The 20,027-nt window shown below is 39.5% G+C and overlaps 1 protein-coding gene across 2 annotated transcripts in view; it reads left to right on the top strand.

Moving 5' to 3' along the window:
• Positions 1-20,027, top strand: part of PPARGC1A (PPARG coactivator 1 alpha) — a 722,162-nt gene that overhangs the window by 283,956 nt on the left and 418,179 nt on the right. For both annotated transcript variants that reach the window (XM_060777879.2, XM_060777878.2), the window contains exon 2: positions 3,985-4,044. In XM_060777879.2, coding sequence (XP_060633862.2) covers positions 3,985-4,044 — 60 coding nt within the window. The remainder of the gene's footprint in view (positions 1-3,984; positions 4,045-20,027) is intronic.

Raw genomic sequence — 20,027 nt, 5'->3', positions numbered from 1 at the left:
CTGTTGAATAACTCAGGACTTACCCACTGGTCATATCAAAATCCATAATTTTTGCTCCGAGTTCTATTCTTAAGTTATATGTGAGGACGACTATCCATGAGTACTCTGTAAAGATATTTCCTGGTTTGTTGGTTCACATGTAAAATTGTGGTAGTGATGAAACTAGTTGCTGTATATACTCAAATATAAACCGAGATTTTGGGGGCTGAAAAAACTTCCCTCAGCTTATACTTGAGTGAAAGGGAGGATGAGCAGCAGTGGCAGTCATTACACCAGAGCCCCCAGGCAAGGAAGAAGAGGAGGAGGTGGTGGCGAGGAAGGCTGGGGGTGGGCGGCCAAGATGAGAAGGCTGCTGCTATTTCTCCCATGGTGCTGCTGCTGGTGGTGGGTGAGGCAGGGACTCCAGGAGCCCACGCTGTCCTCCTCTCAATGCCCTTTCGGCCTTCACTGTTACTACACCATTACAATGAGAGCAACTGATCTCATGAAACCCTCTTATAGTGCTGTGGCTTATTAAATATGGTTTTCTGTGGACAAACAGATGGCAACTACTGGATAGCATATGTTCTGCCTCAGAAACTAGAGCTGATGTGCTCTATCCAATTCAGTTTTCTGAATCAACATCCCAAATAACCAAACCAAATCTAAAATTGACCAAAACTGATTCGTAACCCCTTTGGTACTAATGTTGGAGAGTGGTCCCTGATCAAAGTGGTCCCTGGTCAAAGTGATCCCTAGTCAAAACAAGCTTGAGAACCACTGCTGTAGCCTAACATTGAGAAATTCTAGCAACAACCAAAGATGCAAAACCTATCTTGTATCCATCCTCAAAAAGTGGATAAATTGCATTTTATAAAATTTAAAGTAAGTGATAATTACTGATACTCATAGTCTTATAATACAATGCTAAACAAATGTTTTAGGAATAATACAATTATAAATTTGATTGGGTTGGATCCAGTTATACTTAAAGTAATCACATTGAAATTGCTTGTGAATAATTTAAATACCATTTATTTTAATCGACCTACTCTAAGAGTAAATCAGGATGAAGACAATTAAAATAAATGGGATTGACTCCATAATAGGCATTATAATACAGTAAACTAGGACTGCTTCCCTAAATACACTGCCTGAAATCCTGCTGGGTCACTGCACTAACCTAACAAATAAATGCCACATGGTTGTATTTAATAAAATAATAATGATGATGCTTCATTTATATCCCGCCCCCTCTCCCTGAGAGGATTCGGAGCAGCTTTCAACAGCAACAAACTGAAAAGAATCCATTAAAATAGGACAGACATGTGTTTTCTCAGATGTTGCATAAATGCAAGCATATACATCTCTTTCACACTTTGAACTTGGCAGTGTGGAGTGTTACCATTTTTGACCCCTGGGGCTACAGGAAGTCCTCCAAACATGGTGGAAATGCCCATGTGGTTTTTCTTTTGGTCATAAATGTTTGTGACTGGAAGCCACACTTTGCCCATCACTGGCTTTGAGGAGAGGTTGGTAAGAAACAAGATTGTGTTGTTGAAGGCTTTCATGGCCAGAATCATTGGGTTGTTGTAGGTTTTTTTGGCTATATGGCCATGTTCTAGAAGCATTCTCTCCTGACATTTCACCTGCATAAATAGGAGACCTCACAACCTCTGAGGATGCCTGCCGTGGATGCAGGTGAATTGTCAGGAAAGAATGCTTCTAGAACATGGCCATATAGCCTGAAAAACCAACAAAATCCCAATAAGATTGTGATGTAAAATATGTTCCTGTAACCCACATATAGTACCAAGACAATGTATTTAATATTGAAAAAATGAATATTTATTCCTGTGGAGGAAAAAACGACATAAAAAATGTTTTCCAGGACCATTTAATTTATTTGTTTTTATGGTGTTACAGAATTGTGTGCTTATCAAACCTCTGTTATCTTCTTGTATACCACTTACTGATACGTGATGACAGGATATGTATTTATTCGTTCGGTGATAAAAAAACCCATGTTTTGTACACAGAGGTGAAGTTTTAGATTATACTATTGCTATTGCCAGTTTAAAAGACCTCAGGGTCTTGAAGGGACATTATGAGTTGGGACAAATTCTACTGGACTCAATAGACCTGTGGTCTGTTTGAGGTATGCTTGAAGCAATGCGATATCTTATTTGTGAATAAATTCCTTAAAATATGCAGTAATTTCTGTAAAGTTACAGTGCTTTTGAGAGTTCTAACAATTTCCTAACTCTACCAAGAAGCTAGTTTGAAAAAAATGCATCTAATTCCAGGACATTTGTAGAAGTATGAAAGGAACTGCATAGGCTGAAAAGGCAAAGTTAGAGATGAGAATTTCTGTCAAAATAGCAGTTTTGTGTCTCTGAATTTCTTGTTGCAAAACAAAGCACACATTGCATTGAAAATTCACACATTTGCAAGGCTTAAGTTACGGTTCAGAGAAATTAAATTTGCACAAAAACATGAACATGTTTTTAAAATATGGATGACTAAAAATGTATGCAAACTGCAAAATATGCAAAAGTTCACTGAGTGGGAAAATGTATACACTATACAAATGGATAGACATTATAAAAGGAAAGGGAGAGATCAATGTGCTGTAGAGGTTTTAATGTTAGTCTAGGACTCTAAGACCAGGGTTCAGATCCCCGCTTGACCATGGAAACTCTCTGGATGGGTGGCCATGGGGTTTTCTCTCAGATTCAGAGAAAACCTCAATGAACCAACAGTGTCAGGAAAATCTCATTATAAATCTCTTTAGTGTTAATCAGAAATGATTTGAATCATATTGCAACAACAAATATTGGAAGCCGTCCTGAGTATTGGAAGCTATCTTGAGTCCCTCCTCTGTGGTTAAGAAGGATGGGTTATAAACTTTCTAAATAAATATATATAAATAAATAAATAAATAAATAAATAAATATACACATAAGCTAGAAACAATGCAAGTCTGTGATGGGATAAGTGGTAGGATTTATAAATGCCACAGAAATGAAGTGGAGGGAATTCCCTACATACTTAAGGTTTAGGACACTTTCATAGTGACAATATGATTATCTTTTTCTGGCTTAGTTTTACTTGTACATTCATTAATCATCCATATTTCTGTTTTTGCTAACTGTAGAATTGGTCTGGAGACTTGATCCGGATTTAAATTTGCTCTGCGTTTCTGTATGCCTTAATTCATTTTGGCTTTCTGACTGTGAAGCTCTCAGGATGAAGTCCTGAAACACCTGAATCCTACCCTAGTTCATTTGGGTCCATGAGATCTGGTCTCATGAAACTATCCCTCACTTACACCAGTTGATGTCATTTAGAACAGTAATGTGTACTCAAATTCAGCATGAGAGCTTTGGTTGTCCAAAGTCTTATCTGGATGAATGTATTTCTTGTTTCTAAGGACCATCACATGAAAAATTTTCAGTGTTCTAGGACTCTTTCACCCCAGTCCAGCAACGGAGCCCCACGCTGCACATCAGATTGTGTAGGTTCACTTCTGGCGGGACTCTGGAACTCAACTGGGCCACAAGTGTCCTACAACAACTTGTTCCATTAGGAACAATGAGGCTAGCATGGGGACACTTCCCCATGTGTGATGGGGAAGCATTACTGCCAGCGAGGCGGCATGCGGGGTGCCAGGATTGCCCTGCTGCCGATTCACAATGGATGCTGGGGAATGGCATGGAGGACCTCATCAGTGTGATGAGCTTCTAAATAAGTTCTTTTAAATTGGAGACAGAGATACAATTTTTCACTTTCTGTATATATGTAAAGTGGTTTGCCACTAAACTCTTACCAGAACTTGGAAACTTTTCTGGACTCCACAGGCAACATGTCCTTTTGAAAACTGGACTTGAAAAAAAAAACTTTTCCAAGCTCTGTTTATGAACTTCCATTGATTGTAGGAGTTCAGTTTCTAATCTTTTCTCACTTGAATCTTAACAGTATACTTTTTTTCTTCTTTCTCCACAGGCCCTTTCCAGTACTGAGCTACCCACAAAGGAATGTAGCATTCTTTTCAGCAATGCACAGGTAAGAGTTTTAAATGTTTTTAATTGTCAGTTTGTAGACGTGATTCAGCAAGAGCTCTCATTATGTGATACAAATATTAATATTCGGATGGTTAAGTGTCTTTGGTAAATAGGGAAACTGACATCTTTTAGTGACTTGAGAAGTTTCCCCACATTTCTGAGACAATATAGATCCAGACCTAGATAACCCTCCTGTGCATCCCTCATCTTTATATTCTCTGTTGAATTACCCTTGCAGTTTGCTTGACTTTCTTCCCTCTTCCCCAATTTCTTCAGTTATGCACTTCTGTGGGGAATTCTTGTGTGTTCAGAATGCCAGATGTTTTCAAGTGTGACAGCTTTACTTTTGATGATATTGAAAAAGAAAACTAAAATTAGTTTCTGCTTTTGGAGAACAGAAATTGTGGTACAAATTGTAGGATCATGATTTCAAGGCTTGACATAGTTTTGGTAGACACGTGTGGTATCTTAATGCTTACACATTCTAAAGTATTAGTGTTGACAAAATGGCTACAGGCTACAATTATGAAGGAGCTGTGTTTGACTATGTTTTTTGTAGCGCAGTCTTGGGCACCTTCAGCTTCAAACCTTCTCCAGGGCAAAGCTTTCTCTGTGTTTACATGTACATGTATGAAGAAGAGAAGATAGAAAGATATAATGGATGTATGCAAGTGTATGAGTCTCTGTGTGGGGACTTATCTCTGTGAATAGATAATGTGAGTATTTTTGAGCTGTTAGCTTGTTGGGTGCCATAAGTAGGATATTTTGAATCAACGGGTGGCATAAGCCCCTCCAGATGGAAAATCGTGTTCTCTCCACCATTTAAAGTATGCAATGTAGTGTGTAAAATCCAGATATTTTGTGATGTAATATGTGAGATGGCTTTAGCAGTCTGTGGCTGATGAAATATTTTAGATTTCACATTTCTGATTTGTTTAGAGTAGAATGTAAAAGGCTCATTTTACCAGTTCACCTTGTGTGCAGTGTGTATAAGATAGAGGCTGTTTTATACATAACACAGCAATAAATCCAATTTTATTGTCGAAGGCTTTCATGGCTGGAATAACTGGGTTGTTGTAGGTTTTTTGGGCTATATGGCCACATTCTAGAAGCATTCTCTCCTGACATTTCACCTACCTCTATGGCAAGCAACCTCTGAGGTTGCTTGCAATAGATGCAGGTGAAATGTCAGGAGAGAATGCTTCTAGAACATGGCCGTATAGCCCAAGAAAACCTACAACAACCCAAATCCAATTTTGCCACCAGATTTCCTCAGAGATAAACATTGAACATTCCTTCAAGGTAGACGCTCTTTGATCATCACCCATTCACCACAACACTGGATGCAGTTCCTGTGCTATAGCAACTTCTTCAAACCTATTGGCTGAAAGCCCTGATAAAGTCTTCAGTTTCTGTCAAAAATATACGGTATTTAGCATCTGTGTCAGCATCTATTCTTTGTACCACTAAATAGCTTACTTTTCAAAGTATTTCAAATAATAAAACCCCTCTTTCTCTTAGGAGTTCTTCTATAAAAACACTTCCCTCCTCTCCCAGTTGGGATGTGCAGCTGAGCAAAATCCATAGCCCTTGAGTCTGGTATGGTACTGCTAGTGAGCAGGGCAGGAGTCTCCAGTGGAAAAGCTATGGCTGTGAGTAGTAAATGATGCATGAAATGCAAAATCCCTTCTCACCCATGGCACAGCTAGCACAGAGCAAGGAAGAGAGACAATGTCTTGCAGTCTTTTCTGTTGGCTGTGAAAGAAAAGAATACTCCAGAACTGAAAAGGTATCCCTCCTGCTCAAACGCACATCCTTCTGTACTGCTGCCTGTAGTTTGATACAAAACCTGGCTAGCTCACAAACTCAGCTGTTGTCTATCTCACTTGACTTTTAAAAACAAAAGCACAGCTATGTTTCATATCAGCCAGAGCACCTGCTTGTATCTGTCTATTTATCTTTTCTTTTAATTAAGAGATAATGTCAGAGGAAGGAAAATAAAACATGACAAGATGAAAATCTCCCACCAGACTGTGCAAAACAACAACAGCCACCCAACAGAGTGAAGCAGAAATGCTTTGCTTTGAAAGTGAAGGACGGAGAAAAATTACAGATAGTCTGTATTGTGCTATACTAATAAATTAGAAATATGAACAATGAAGGGAACAGCAGGAGATGTGATCGGACAGCCTAAAACCCAAGGTATCCACTGAGACCAGTATAACAGATTTTAATGTCTTTGCTATTTTAAAACAGCCTCATTCAGTTTTACTCAGCTATACTTCAGTTGACTGACTCACAGAAAAAAAGCAGTTATGAAGATACTGTTATGTTTGAATATCTTATTTATTTTCAATTATTTCAATTACTTCTACCCTGCCCTTCTCACCCTCGAGGGGGGTGAGAAGTGCTATATATCCCTATAGTCCATACATATTGTGAAAAGATACACAAATCTGAAGCATGTAGGGTTGGCATGTGTTAAAAATCATGAGTCAGTGTGTCTGAGAATCACAGCATACTTTCTCTCTCTCCAAGGAATGCTAACACTCTTTTTGTTGCATAAGTTTTGAGGTCAGGCTTTGGTCGGGTTTGCTGAGCCCACATTGGATAACAATGTGGATTGAAAACTGAAAACAAAGCATTAGTGTTTGTCTATAAGTCTGAGAATGGGATGATTATGTAAGGTGTTGTCGGTGTGTGTGAGTCTCAGACAATAAGGATCTTCTGTAAAGCAGGAAGCTATACCCATTGTAATATTCTTTCTTTTAAGATGCATTTCACCTTCCTTTTCCTCTTCTAGTTTTCTGTTTCCCACCACTTGGTGGGGCAACTGGTGTGTGATATGAAAAGTGATACTTTTGGGGGGGACAAATGTCTATAAAAGGAGAGCTAAATAGATAATGTTGTCCTCAGGTATTATGCTATAGTAATAAATTAGAAATATGAACAGTGAAGGGAATAGTAGGAGATGTAAGCTTAAACAATTATAAATGCTGTTTTAATAGACTTCAACAGCCAGGTATTTGGGAAGGCAATATTCATGTTTGGGACAACACTCTTCTTGGCTTAGATAGAAACTGCAAGAGGATATCCACCTTTCCTGAGAGAAATTGCTTGAGTTGACATGGGGTAATACATGAGCTCTCCAAAAATTAAATATTGCTTAAAAGAAAAAACAAAGCAATATTGTATTCTTTTCCATTCTTAAGTTCCAGGAAGAAAAAGATGAGGAAGGAAGGAGGAGGAGGACTAGAATACCCAACTAGTCCTCTTGGTATGTGCCTCGGCAATATACCGAGTCCTGAGATTTATTTTCTTCATTTCCCTCCATTTTATATTAAAGGATAATCAAGGCACCATACAGGCTCCTCTTGCAAGAATAGGAAAGGTGCACTCTTGAGGTCCAACCAAATGGAGGCCAATGTGTGGGAGAAAACAGCCAAAATGACCATTCTGACTTACAGATGTCCTGAGCTAGGATATCCCAGCTTTCTTCTTCCACCCCAACCCAGCTCATGACATATGGTGGTCATCTACATTTATCCCAGTGGTTCTCAACCTGTGGGTCCCCAGATGTTTTGGCCTTCAACTGCCAGAAATCCCAACAGCTGGTAAACTGGCTGGGATTGCTGGGAGTTGTAGGCCAAAACACCTGGGGACCCACAGGTTGAGAACCATTGACTTATCCTAAAGAGTGGATGAGTCAACTCCATGGTGGTTAAATGACACATGGAGCTAATTCGTGTTAACATAGGCCACTGCTATATTATCTCCTCTCTTCCCTGTCCCAATATGCATCACTCAGCTAAATGTGGTCTTGAACCATGTTAACTGAAAGTGTGAGTTGTTCTGCTTTCTTCCTGAGAGTCTGGACCAAACTGTTACTTTAGGCCTCTTTGAGCAGTTCATCCAATTTCAGGATAGAACTGGTTGCAACTCTTTGCAAAGCCATCCTGTATTTCCTGGAGTTGGGTGGCCCAGGGACATGAGGTGGCACTCACCCCCTCCCACTCTTGTTCTCCCGGTGGCCAATGGGCATATCTCGTGTTCCATGTAGATTGACACCATTGTGGGTGTATGTGTATGTTTTTTTTTTGCTTGTGTGAGAGGACACTAATAGTAGGGGAAGAAGAAGCAGCAGTAGTAGTAGCAATAAATGCAAAAGAAACAACTTAAGGTAAATCTAGCATTGCAAGATGGTAAATCCATGGCAAATGTCTATAATTATGACATTCAGATTACTGGGGCATGTCTCATAAGCACTTAGTTGCATTGTTGCTTTGCATAATAGTGCTAAATGTTACCCATGGATAAACAAGGTAATGCATTCTCTTTCTGTTATGGCCAAGGTATATAGCACCTCATTTTTTTGATTTGCACACAGGTAAGCATTTTTTTAAATGATTCTTAATTTGATTCCTTCCAATGTCAATCCTTTTCTGATTATGGGAGCTATTATAATATAGAAGTGCCATTATTTGAAGTGCAGTTGGTCAACCCCAGCAAGATTGTTCATGCTTGCTTCTTCCACAAGGTTGGATTAATCATTCAGCACTAAAGTTGAATTTTTGTTGTCTGATTCTTGCCAGCTACTGAAACTTGACAACTAATTCTGGATAAGCGCGATCAAAATTGATAAACCCTGCTTTGCATGGGAGCCAAAAATTGGAAGTGGCTGTTATTTCAAATACAATCTCTTATCTCATATGGCACAGTGGCATTTAGTGAAAACATACAAACAAATCTAGTCTTGGATTGCCCTGGAGATAGAGGTTTGGATGCAATTCAAATAAGTAGTTCTTTATTCTGCATAACTTTGGGATATACTAAGACATTTCAGCTGCACCTGATATCATTAAATTTGGCAGCCACTGCCTAAGCTTCCTTCTTTTCATTTGTATAAAATGCCATATTAAACAGAGTCTGCAAATATGAGAAATTCATGATTTTTCCTCCGTATGCATATGTTCCTACTGACAGTGTAAATTACCAGAGCTGAAAGGAGTCTAAAGTTTAATCTGCTTCCACCCTTTTGGATGGATGACATGTTGTACAATACAGGAAAGTAACACAGCACTTAAAATAAATAAAAATGTGATTTTACTTGAAAGCAAATGTAGACCAAACACGCTACAGTCTTCATGGAGGATCAGAGAGTCAAAAAACTGAGTCTTTACTAACACCATAAAGGGGATTGTTTTGCTAGTGAAGATAGTATTCTCTGGATTTGTTCAGAATTGTTGATTCCTTCTGGATGAATTGCAATAACCATCTACTGACTTCCCATAAGGGGCACTTTTTAACTGTTATATGGAGCACAGTTATGATTTTGAATGGATTTCTAATACTTTAACCTTAATATATTATCCCATCATATAGTTTAAAAAATATTTTTGATTCCAAGATTGGCCTTTGATCCAAAATCGCATCAATTGTACCATATATTAATATGTTAAAATCAAAATCAACAAGCCCAAAATGCCAAGCCTTCCTGCTAATGATGCTCTTGAGATAGTCCTAGAGGCACAGAAGAGGTCAGTTGTTCTCATCAGGCTGCATAGGTCATAGTTAGCTGCTTCTACCAAAGGAAAGAGCCAGCTGGAGAGAAGTTTGGTCACTGTGGAGAATGCAGTGCCTTTTTTGATTATTTATTTTCTTAACTTCCAGGATGGCTAGCGGTACTTGTTTTTCTGTAACATATGCAAAATAATTTGAATAGGTTTGGTTTATGCCCCTTGACTTGGGTTATTGATTGACTTGAAAAGGCTGAAAAGCACCTTAGGCCAGCCCTGGAAGAGGTGGCAATGGATGAGAAGTGATCCTAGCAGGTTGAGCTCCCTCTGTCAGCTCCAGCTCCCCGTTCAGAGACATGAAAGAAGCCTCCCACAAGGATGGTAAAACATCAAACATCCAATCATCCCCTGGCAATGTCCTTGTAGACAGCCAATTCCCTCACACCAGAAGAAGTGACTTAAACATGCCTTCTTGAGTTCTTCAGCATTCCTAGTTTCACTCTTGAACATTTGTCACTTTTATTTCAAAATATGACTTCCTATACTTTCTTTTCTTATGGATTCTATAGGAAACCAACAGAAAAACTGTGAATTGATTTATTTAGATTTTTTAAAAAAATTATGCAATGGTTTTCTTCACAAATTCTTGCAGTAGAAAATACATCAGATTCTATGTCGATTTTTGCAGTTCTATGGTTACCCCTTTCCCCAAATACATACTGGAAAACAACAACAACAATTTTATTTCTTACCCCTCTCCTTATGGCTAGAGACAGGTTACAGAATAATTTAAACACATAAACATTGTAAAAAATATTACACATCCACATATTAAAATTATTTCTTTATAGAAGCTGCATATTAAATCATATTTCTATAAAATACTTTTCTCGTAATATACAATTTAAAAAAATATTGACTAGAGTACTGATTAGTTGTAAATTTTTTAGGCAAGTAGTCTATAATTTTAAAATCAGATATTTATTATACTGTTGTCTTCTGCCTATAACTTCTTCTGTGTTTCCACCAGTATTTTTGCTTTAACCAAGAATTATTTGTAGCCTTTCACATTTTATGTTTATGAAGAAAGGGGTGATAGTGTATGGTGTCTTTTTTCGAATTTCTAGCATAGCCTGAGCTGGATAAGAATGTTTAAAGTATCAACTTTATTACTATGATTAAGAACAATAATCAACACTCCTTCCTCCTACACAGTAAGGAGACACCTTGGAAGGCCGTGGAGTTCACTGTGGCATATCCCATAATCCTACAAGTTTGAAACTGTAGTAATATTTTTGAACAGATTTTATTACTCTTGAGAAGTACTAGAAAAAGCTTGCAAGGGGAGAGGAGCTTCAGTAGTTTTCAGGACTAAATCTTAAAAATGAAAACTTTGGGCTGCTTTACATATTAGCTCATTCACTATTGTTCTGGGAAAGGACAGGAAAGAAAAAAAAGAAAGGGAAATGATACAGATAACCCACAGATCGCGCCCACGCTGCCATTACTCCCTATCACCAAAGCATTTGATTGCTATTCTGTGGTCACATAAGTACCTTTTGTTGATGTCAGCATAGTTTCCTGGCCATGGTCAGGGACTCACCTGGAGCTCTGTGGCCATCCAGCAGCAATGGGGACAGAAGAAAATACTGTCCAGTGGGAATGATTCAGTGTCGGCCCAACTGGACTATCTGGCTTCCACCCAACTGCTGCTGCTATGGGAACACAGAGAGGACTCTTTCAGACTACACTTACACCCACTCTGAAACAGGTTTAAGTCCCCAAACCCTGGGGGAAAAGAGCTTAGCCCATTGGGTGTCCATGTACCCTCCCGGTAATGATGTAGCAATGATGTTCCAGGAGGTGTTGGGGGGGGGGGGGTGAGCTATTTGCCCCTACCCACACCTCCTGACACATTATTGGTATGTTGCAGGAGGCCTGAAGAGAGCCATCATTGTGGCTTGGTAAGTTTCTTGTTGTTTTGGGGGATTTGGGGAGGGGGGCCTTTTGGGGGATTTGGGGAGGGGGGTGGCTGCCCTTTTCACTTCTTCGGGCTCATCAAGTGCAAAGGAGAGAATTGGACTGTGTGGACAGGCAGGTGCTACTTTGGAATGACCCAAAATTATATGCTACATTTAGATAAGACACTAGTGGGGAATTAAAATATGCACTTGCAAACTGAGGGGATGTATTTCAATGGAAAAGTACTCTGCCATTATTGACATGTGTCTTTAACAGTAACAACTGCAACTGTTGGCAAGCCCAGAGGGTTTTTTTTCTGCATAATCCCAGATCCTTTTACATACCACTCTAGTCATGCCATAATTATTCTAGAGGGAGTTTGCTCCACTGTAATACTCAACTGAAAACAGGGTTTAGCAATGTGCCTGTCTCCTATCATTGCCTGGTAGGATTTCTCCCCTAACAACATATTGGGAGTCCTGGGTGGTCTTGATTTTCACCAACGTGCATTGAGACAATTAGTAGCATCACTCAAAATGTTAACTTCAATAAATACCTCATTTTACACCAGTCTGAGATTTGTCTTCCTTGTTTTGGCTCCTGTTTCTTATACTTTGTGTTTTTGTTTTCAACCAGGGATACTTGAGGAATTCAGTCTTTGTGAATTTCCATAGCATTTAACTTCATCTGTATCAGATTGTGCCAACTGGAACATATTCATTGGCTTTTGCACTGTTTTGGTGTTCCAAAACAGTTATATGACTTTTAAAAAGAAATATATATTTCATTCATTTGGAAGGAGTCTTTAAAAATATGCCCAGCAATCAATATAATAATTGTACTTGTGGGAGCTGGTATGGAGGAAAAAGCCCTTTCTCCCTTAAAAAGACAAGACAGAGGTACTCCTGGTCAGTCATAAGGCAGATCAGGGTGTGGGATTTGAACCTGTGTTGGATGGGGTTGCACTCCCCCTGAAGACACAGGTTCATAGTCTCAGGGTGATCCTGGAATGATCGCTGACCCTGGAACCCCAGGTGTCAGTGGTGGCCAGGAGCATCTTCGCACAGTTCAAACTTGTGCTCTAGCTACACTCATACCTTGAGATGCCAGACTTTAGGCATGGTAGTCCACTCCTTAGTCACATCCCTTTTGGACTACTGCAATGTAATTACTGCTGATATCGATGTCCAGATTGCTAACTGGAGCACTGTATCGTGAGAGGACAATTTCCATGCTGTGACAGCTCCGTTGGTTGATGGTCCATAAAGCCTAAATGGTTTAGGTTGAGGCTATTTGTCTAATCTCATCTCCTTATATGGACCATCCTGTGCACTGCGGTCAATGGAGGAGGCCCTCCTCTTTGTCCCACCTATGTCACAAGCTCGGTTGGTGGGAACAACCAACATATGATATTTATAATATTGTAATGTAATGCAATATAATACTAGTAATTGTTTTTAAATTCATAATGATTTTGTTTTCTGTATATCTAAACTGTTGTAAACCGCTCTGAGTCGCCTAAGGGCTGAGAAGAGCGGTATACAAATAAAATAAATAAATAAATAAATAATAAACAAATAAATAAACAAGAGAGGGGGCCTTCTCCTTGATCGTTCCCCATCTCTGGAACTCCCTCTCAAAAGTAATAAAAATGGCCCCTACCCTCGTCTCCTTTAAAAAACTTCTAAAACGACACCTATGCGCTTTAGTGTATGGAGTGGAGGAGGACTAAGACACTTTAACCTTTTGGAATGCTGGCTAGTCCTACTTGTACTATATGGCTGCTATGATACATTTTAAATGAACACTGACACCAGCCATTTTTATTGTAACTGTATTTAAAATTGCTTTTAGAGTATTTGTTGTAATATTTATTTATGTTTTAGTTAACAATGACTTTATGGATTGTTTTGTTTTACTTTTCATCTCTATGCTCTCCCCGCTCCTCCAAAATCAGTTTGCTGATGCTTTTGATGTTTGTTATTATTGTTGTGTTCTTGTGTTATTTTAATTTGTTATTGTTTTGTTTTTAATTGTGTTTTGCCTTGGGCTTGGTCCCATGTAAGTTGCCCAGAGTCCCTTCGGGAAGATGGAGGCGGGGTAGAAAAATAAAGTTATTGTTGTTGTTGTTGTCGTCCTCCTCCTCCTCCTCCTCCCCCCTCCTCCTCCTCCCCCCTCCTCCTTCTTCTATGCTTATTTCTTCGTTGTAAGCTCACTGTTATTACTGTGCTTTATTGTGTATTATTTTGATATGTTTGTACTCACCTGAGGCATTGAATGCTTGTTTTTTAAAATGTGTAAACCACCCTGAGGGCAGTCTAGAAATAAAGTTTTATTATTATGTATTATCAAAGGCTTTGATGGCCAGAATCACTCGGTTGCTGTAGGTTTTTCAGCTTGTATGGCCATGAATGGGCTGTTTGGAACATGGCCATTAAGCCTGAAAAACTTACTTGTTGTGTTGTTGTTGTTGTTGTTATTATTATTTAAAAATAGAGTGACAAGGATACTCTCAAAAAGAGATTTATGGCTCTGGAGGGAACTGGAGGGTAAATCCATTGAGTTTCATTTGGGATTTAGATCTGTTAATTTCAATCCACATTTCTGGGGAAAATAGGATTGCAATGGGATGGAACAGATTTATGACTGATCATTTGCAGAAATGGTATGATCCACAAATAAATGTATGTGTCCATTTCCACACTATACTGGTTTCAGATTGAAGTAAACTCATGCTTAGGAACACCACATGTTTTTAATCGACCGGATATGACAAGGCGAAGAACTTCCACATTTTGCTACATTTTATTTTTCAGCTTTAGTCTCTGCTTGCTTCCATTATTATCCCTCTCCTCTCCCAACTCCCTTAATTGCGAAGGCTTTGTCCTGAATAAATTTTTATAGCTCAGTTACAAAAAGCCTTCACAATCTAGGATTTATATTGGGCCTGACACAGCCCTAACCAGAGCTGTGCAAATGGCAGAGTGCTTGAAACAAAAGGTTATCAAGCCTGTAATTTATTTGTTTAGACCACTTGCTGTATAAAAGAGCCTTCTTATCTTTTTTGGTTCCCTGAGCATATAGTAGCAAGCGTGGGTTTCTTCAGAAGAATGCCTTGCATTTTCTGTCAGTTCTATTGTTTTCTGTAACATTTCACAAGAAGTTGATATAAAAAACAAGTGGATATTTGGTTTGTCTTTTCCCCTTCTTCCTTTTGTTTTATCAAATTTAATGCTAGAGAATCCCATGGCTCTTGTTATTCTTTTTTCAGATTACAGAGAATGAAAAAAAATGAGCATAAAGTTCTATACAGATATCATTAGGAGGAAAGGTCTTGATGTAACAAGTGGCAAACTTGATGTTGAACACCGAAAATAATGAAGGACCATTTTAATTAAGAGGCTATGCACTAATGTAGAGGTTAAATAAAAAAATACTGGCTCATGGTGCTTACAGATGGAAAGTGCATATTTATTTATTTATTTATTTATTTATTATTTAAACTTATATGCCGCCACACCCCTGGGGCTTGGAGTGGCTTACAAGAATGGCTAAAATCTAACAAAATTTAAAAGAAATTTAAAATAATTTAAAAACAATATCAAACATTAAAAGCCTGTCGAAACAGGTATGTCTTACATTCCCTGCGGAAAGCTGGTAAGTCCCGCAAGGCATGGACTTCAGGTGGCAGAGTATTCCAGAGTGATGGTGCCACTGCTGTGAAGGCTCTGTGTCTGGTTGCTGTTAAACGCAAGGTCTTGACACTGGGGACTTCCAATAGATCTTGGTCCTCAGAACGGAGGGATCTCTGGGGTTGGTAGGGGGTGAGGCGGTCCCTCAGATACATCGGCCCCAAACCATGCAAGGCCTTAAAGGTGAGTACCATCACTTTGAAAGTGATCCGGTGCTCAATTGGTAACCAATGCAGCTGTAGTAAGATTGGTGTTATGTGGCATCTCATCGGAATTCTCGCAAGAAGCCGAGCAGCTGTATTTTGTACCAACTTGAGCTTCCGGATCACCAACAGAGGAAGGCCAATGTAGAGGCCGTTACAGTAGTCCAGTCTTGAGATGACCGTGGCCTGGATCACCATAGCTAGGTTGTCCCTGGACAAGTAGGGGGCCAGCTGTCTAGCCTGCCGCAGATGAAAAAATGCGGTTCTGCTAACGGCGGAGACCTGGGCCTCCATTGTCAGTAGAGGGTCCAAAAGGATTCCCAGACTCTTTACCAATGATGACGGGTGTAGTGCCTCGCCATCCAGGGTAGGCAACTGGATGTCCCTACTGCCTGGTCGACCCAGCCATAGGATCTCCGTCTTTGCTGGATTCACCTTCAACCATGCTGGCACGCAGCCATCCAGTATCATCGCAGTATTAAGCAATTAAAACACAATTACATATTTGGAAGTGGGTACCACTTTTTATGAATCCATTTTTACTAAACCAATATTGGAAAAGGCTATTAATTACTTATTACATTGCTATTTGTCCCTTGGAGAACACTTTCCAGTGTTCTTATGATTCTCAGACGCTTATCCAGGAGCTGATATCGAGCCAATAATATGTTTTGATGATTCCAACCATGCTTTTTGGACTGATAAATATTTTTCTGTGGCTCATCAAAAATCCATTTAGTCAAAAGACTTTGATAGTGCCACTTTGCATTCAGTGAAAATTTCAATTATGATTCCATTAAGATGTCTATGGAAACAAGAATACATGGATTCTTAAGGATGGTTTTTTGACCTTAATTTGCATGTAGAGCAACATAAAGGAGAACATACTCCTTTCTGATGTATGCAAAGTGCCCAATTTATGTTAGTCTCCTCCATTTCTCTGTAGGCTCTTTGCAACGCTGTACAATTTCTCCTCAAAGCTACATGATGCATGTACCCTTTTTGCTCTTGACATCTTTGAGGCAGTGGAACTTTTATTATGGGATTAAGATGCCTTCTCACCTGAGCACTGTTTTTTTGTTTTGGTCTCTTAAAGACTAACAGGTTTTATTGACAGCAGGTTTCATAGGCTTACTTTATTAGATAGATATAATGTGGTCCATTGCATTTGACGAAATCAGCTGGAGTCCATGAAAGCATATGCCAAATAAATGTTGTTGGTCTTTGAGGAACCATAAGACATTTTGTTGCTTCTGCTGCAATCTAATAGCACAGCTGCCTCCCCTCTTCTGAAATTCATACATTCAAAGAATATCTGAGCACACAGGGCCCTACTACCCACAATAATCACTATCTATACATATTTAGCATGCAATATGCTTGTTGATTTATATATCTAAAATTCCAGGATGTGAGTGCAGGAGAAATCATAGGATCTCATCACACTTACTAATTTAAGGGTTCTAAGATGCTTGTCAGCCAGTTGAGGGATAGATGGACATACTTCCTAGGATGCTTCCTCATTAAAATGGGAAGGCTCCTGTGTTAAAACTTCAGATCAAATATTGTGATACTAATATTGATATTTGTGATACTAAGAAGTCATTTTAGCGTTCTGTCTCTACACTTCTTTTAAGTTGTGTGACTTCTGGTCCCACCATATCATAGAGTCATCCTGGAGGATCTAGAAATTTCTGGAGAGCTATCCTCTCTGAGAGTTTGCAAAGTCCTTCTATGTGACCCTATGATAACTTTTGGGAAAAGTATGCCATAGAATCATATTGAATACCTAACAATTTTCCAGGAGAAAATATCTTTCCTCTATTGTGGGCAAATGAAACCACAAGTATGGGTTCTTACTCTCCTAAATTACTCTTTTGTATGATTTTAGAAGAGAGCAGGACCAGTTGCTAAGTAATTGGGTGGGCAGGCAGGTCGGGGGGGGGGGGGGGGTAGAACAGTGCTCCTGCCAGTCACTCCCACTTTGAGAGAAAGGCAAGATATAACTCTTAATTATTAAATAGATAGATAAATGTATTGCTCCCCAATTGACCTTTAGCAACATTTTGATTTTCCAGAGTCAGGAAATCAGTGCACATGTAGTCAAAGGGACAAAAGGACAGAGCAATGATGTGATTAGTTGAAAGGACTGAAGGTTCTATTCATGAGTTACTACTACTACATCTGTACCTGTGCAAAGTTCCTATAATGCATAGATCATTCCTTATTTATTTTGACTTTGTTTAATACATTCAGAATCAAAGTAGTTGTGTTGGGAGGGAACACTGAAGAAAGAATAGAATATCAAGTAAATGACTCTGGCGATAATTAATTTGTATGAATCCCACTGGTTTAAGATAATGTATTAACTGCCATAAAGTTGACTTTTACTTTTGGCAAGCTTATGAGTGAGAGACCTTTAAGTCGTACTATAATCAAAATCGCTGCTTAGCTTTTGCATATTCACTGTTGCAGTTTCCTTCCTTGAGTCTATGCCTTTGTGATGTGGTCTTTCTCTTCTCCCCCCACCTCCCCCCCCCCACCAAGAATTATTAACTTTTCTATTCAGACATGTCTTCTCATATGTCCAAAGTATGACAGTTCCAATTTAGTCAACATTTTATTTTATATGTTGTTGCTATTAGTATTGCTGCATTTTTAACATGACCTATTTCTAAAGATCTCAGTGTTCCTGTCTATTTGATTTTATTCTCAAATAAAACCTTGGGAATTAGGCTAAATTGAGAGACACTAGCTGGCCCAAAGTTACACTATGAGCTCCATGATAGAATAAGGACTTGAATTTGGTTTATCTTGGTACTAATTTGACAATAACATACTTTCTAATTCAAATTGTATTAAAAGTCCATAACTAGGTAATGGCTATGTATCTATTAATCTTGGAGCAGTGGTTCTCAAGTTGTGGGTCTCCAGGTGTTTTGGCTTACAACTCCCAGAAATCCCAGCCAGTTTACCAACTGTTAGGATTTCTGGGAGTTGAAGGCCAAAACATCTGGGAACCCACAGGCTGAAAACCACTGTCTTAGTGCAAATTGCAGTAAAAACACCAGCGAAATCTGAGTTACAGAGAAATCTGAGTTACATAGAACAAAATTAAGGCAGCTTAATAAGCCAGAATGTAGCATACAGCAGAGTGTAATACAATGGCTATTTCCAAAATATAAGCCATACCCACGCATACTCACAGTGTAAAAGCAAACACATACCAATGAAAAAAGTTTGGGCTAGAATTAAAAACACATCTAATGAGGCACCAGGTGGGTTTTTCTGTAGAAGCCATTTAACAAAGGCATTCCAGAAATTCCACTTCTCAGTTATCACCCAGTAATGGTACTTAGAGCAGGTCCTCTGGTGATAATTTTGCAATCCACGTAAGAAAATACAGAAACACACTTGTGCGCTATGCAAGGAAGGATTCTAGGAAGAACTGTATAGCTTAATTTTAAAAGCAGGAGAGGGAGAGGAGGTTTCAAAAGTTTCCCCTTGTAGAAGAAGGTGAACATGTTTCAGACAGATGAACCATTCACCAATATTTGTCTGTCTTCTCTGCCTGAGCTTGGTTCATTTTCTTTATTGCAGTACTCCACATCACTAAGCCTTCTCAACAAGACCAGTGGTTTTTATACAGGGATGGAAATAATATTTCAAAAGACAGAGGTGCTCCTGGTCAGTCGTAAGGCCGAACAGGGTATAGGGTTACAGCCTGTGTTAGACGGGGTCGCACTCCCCCTGAAGACACAGGTTCGCAGTTTGGGTGTGATCCTGGACTCATCGCTGAGCCTGGAGCCCCAGGTTTCGGCGGTGACCAGGGGAGCATTCGCACAGTTAAGACTCGTGCACCAACTGCGACCGTACCTTGGGAAGTCTGACTTGGCCACGGTAGTCCACGCTCTGGTTACATCCCGTCTTGATTACTGCAACGCTCTCTACGTGGGGTTGCCTTTGAAGACGGCCCGGAAGCTCCAACTAGTCCAACGGGCGGCAGCCATGGTATTAACTGGGGCTGGGCGCAGGGAGCACACAACTCCTCTGCTGTACCAGCTCCACTGGCTACCGATTAGCTACCGAGCCCAATTCAAAGTGCTGGTTTTGACCTTTAAAGCCCTAAACGGTTCTGGCCCTACATACCTATCCGAACGTATCTCAGCCTATCAGCCCACCAGGACCCTTAGATCTTCAGGAGAAGCCCTTCTCTCTATCCCACCTGCTTCACAGGCGCGGCTTGTGGGAACGAGAGATAGGGCCTTTTCTGTGGTGGCCCCCCGGCTTTGGAATGCCCTCCCTACTGAATTAAGATCAGCCACCTCGCTAATGGCATTTAGGAAAAAACTAAAAACCTGGATGTTTGAGCAAGTCTTCAATTGATCTTCGACGTGATGTTGTCTGACCATGGATTAGCAATCAAGATAACGAATTGGATGACGATTTTAACTATGAGATGTCCCGATCTGTATTGGTGGCCCAATACTATGTATGTTTTTGTATGTATTCCTAATTTTAATTTTTATATGCTTAAAGTGAATTGTATATTTTAACATGTTGTAAACCGCAATGAGTCGCCGCACAGGCTGAGATATTAGCGGTATACAA

Source organism: Anolis sagrei, chromosome 5 (genome assembly GCF_037176765.1).
Source record: "Anolis sagrei isolate rAnoSag1 chromosome 5, rAnoSag1.mat, whole genome shotgun sequence".
In the NCBI taxonomy this organism is placed as follows: Eukaryota; Metazoa; Chordata; class Lepidosauria; order Squamata; family Dactyloidae; genus Anolis; species Anolis sagrei.
The sequence above is the reverse complement of the archived record's forward strand: the minus strand, read 5'-3'. Positions and strand labels throughout refer to the sequence as shown.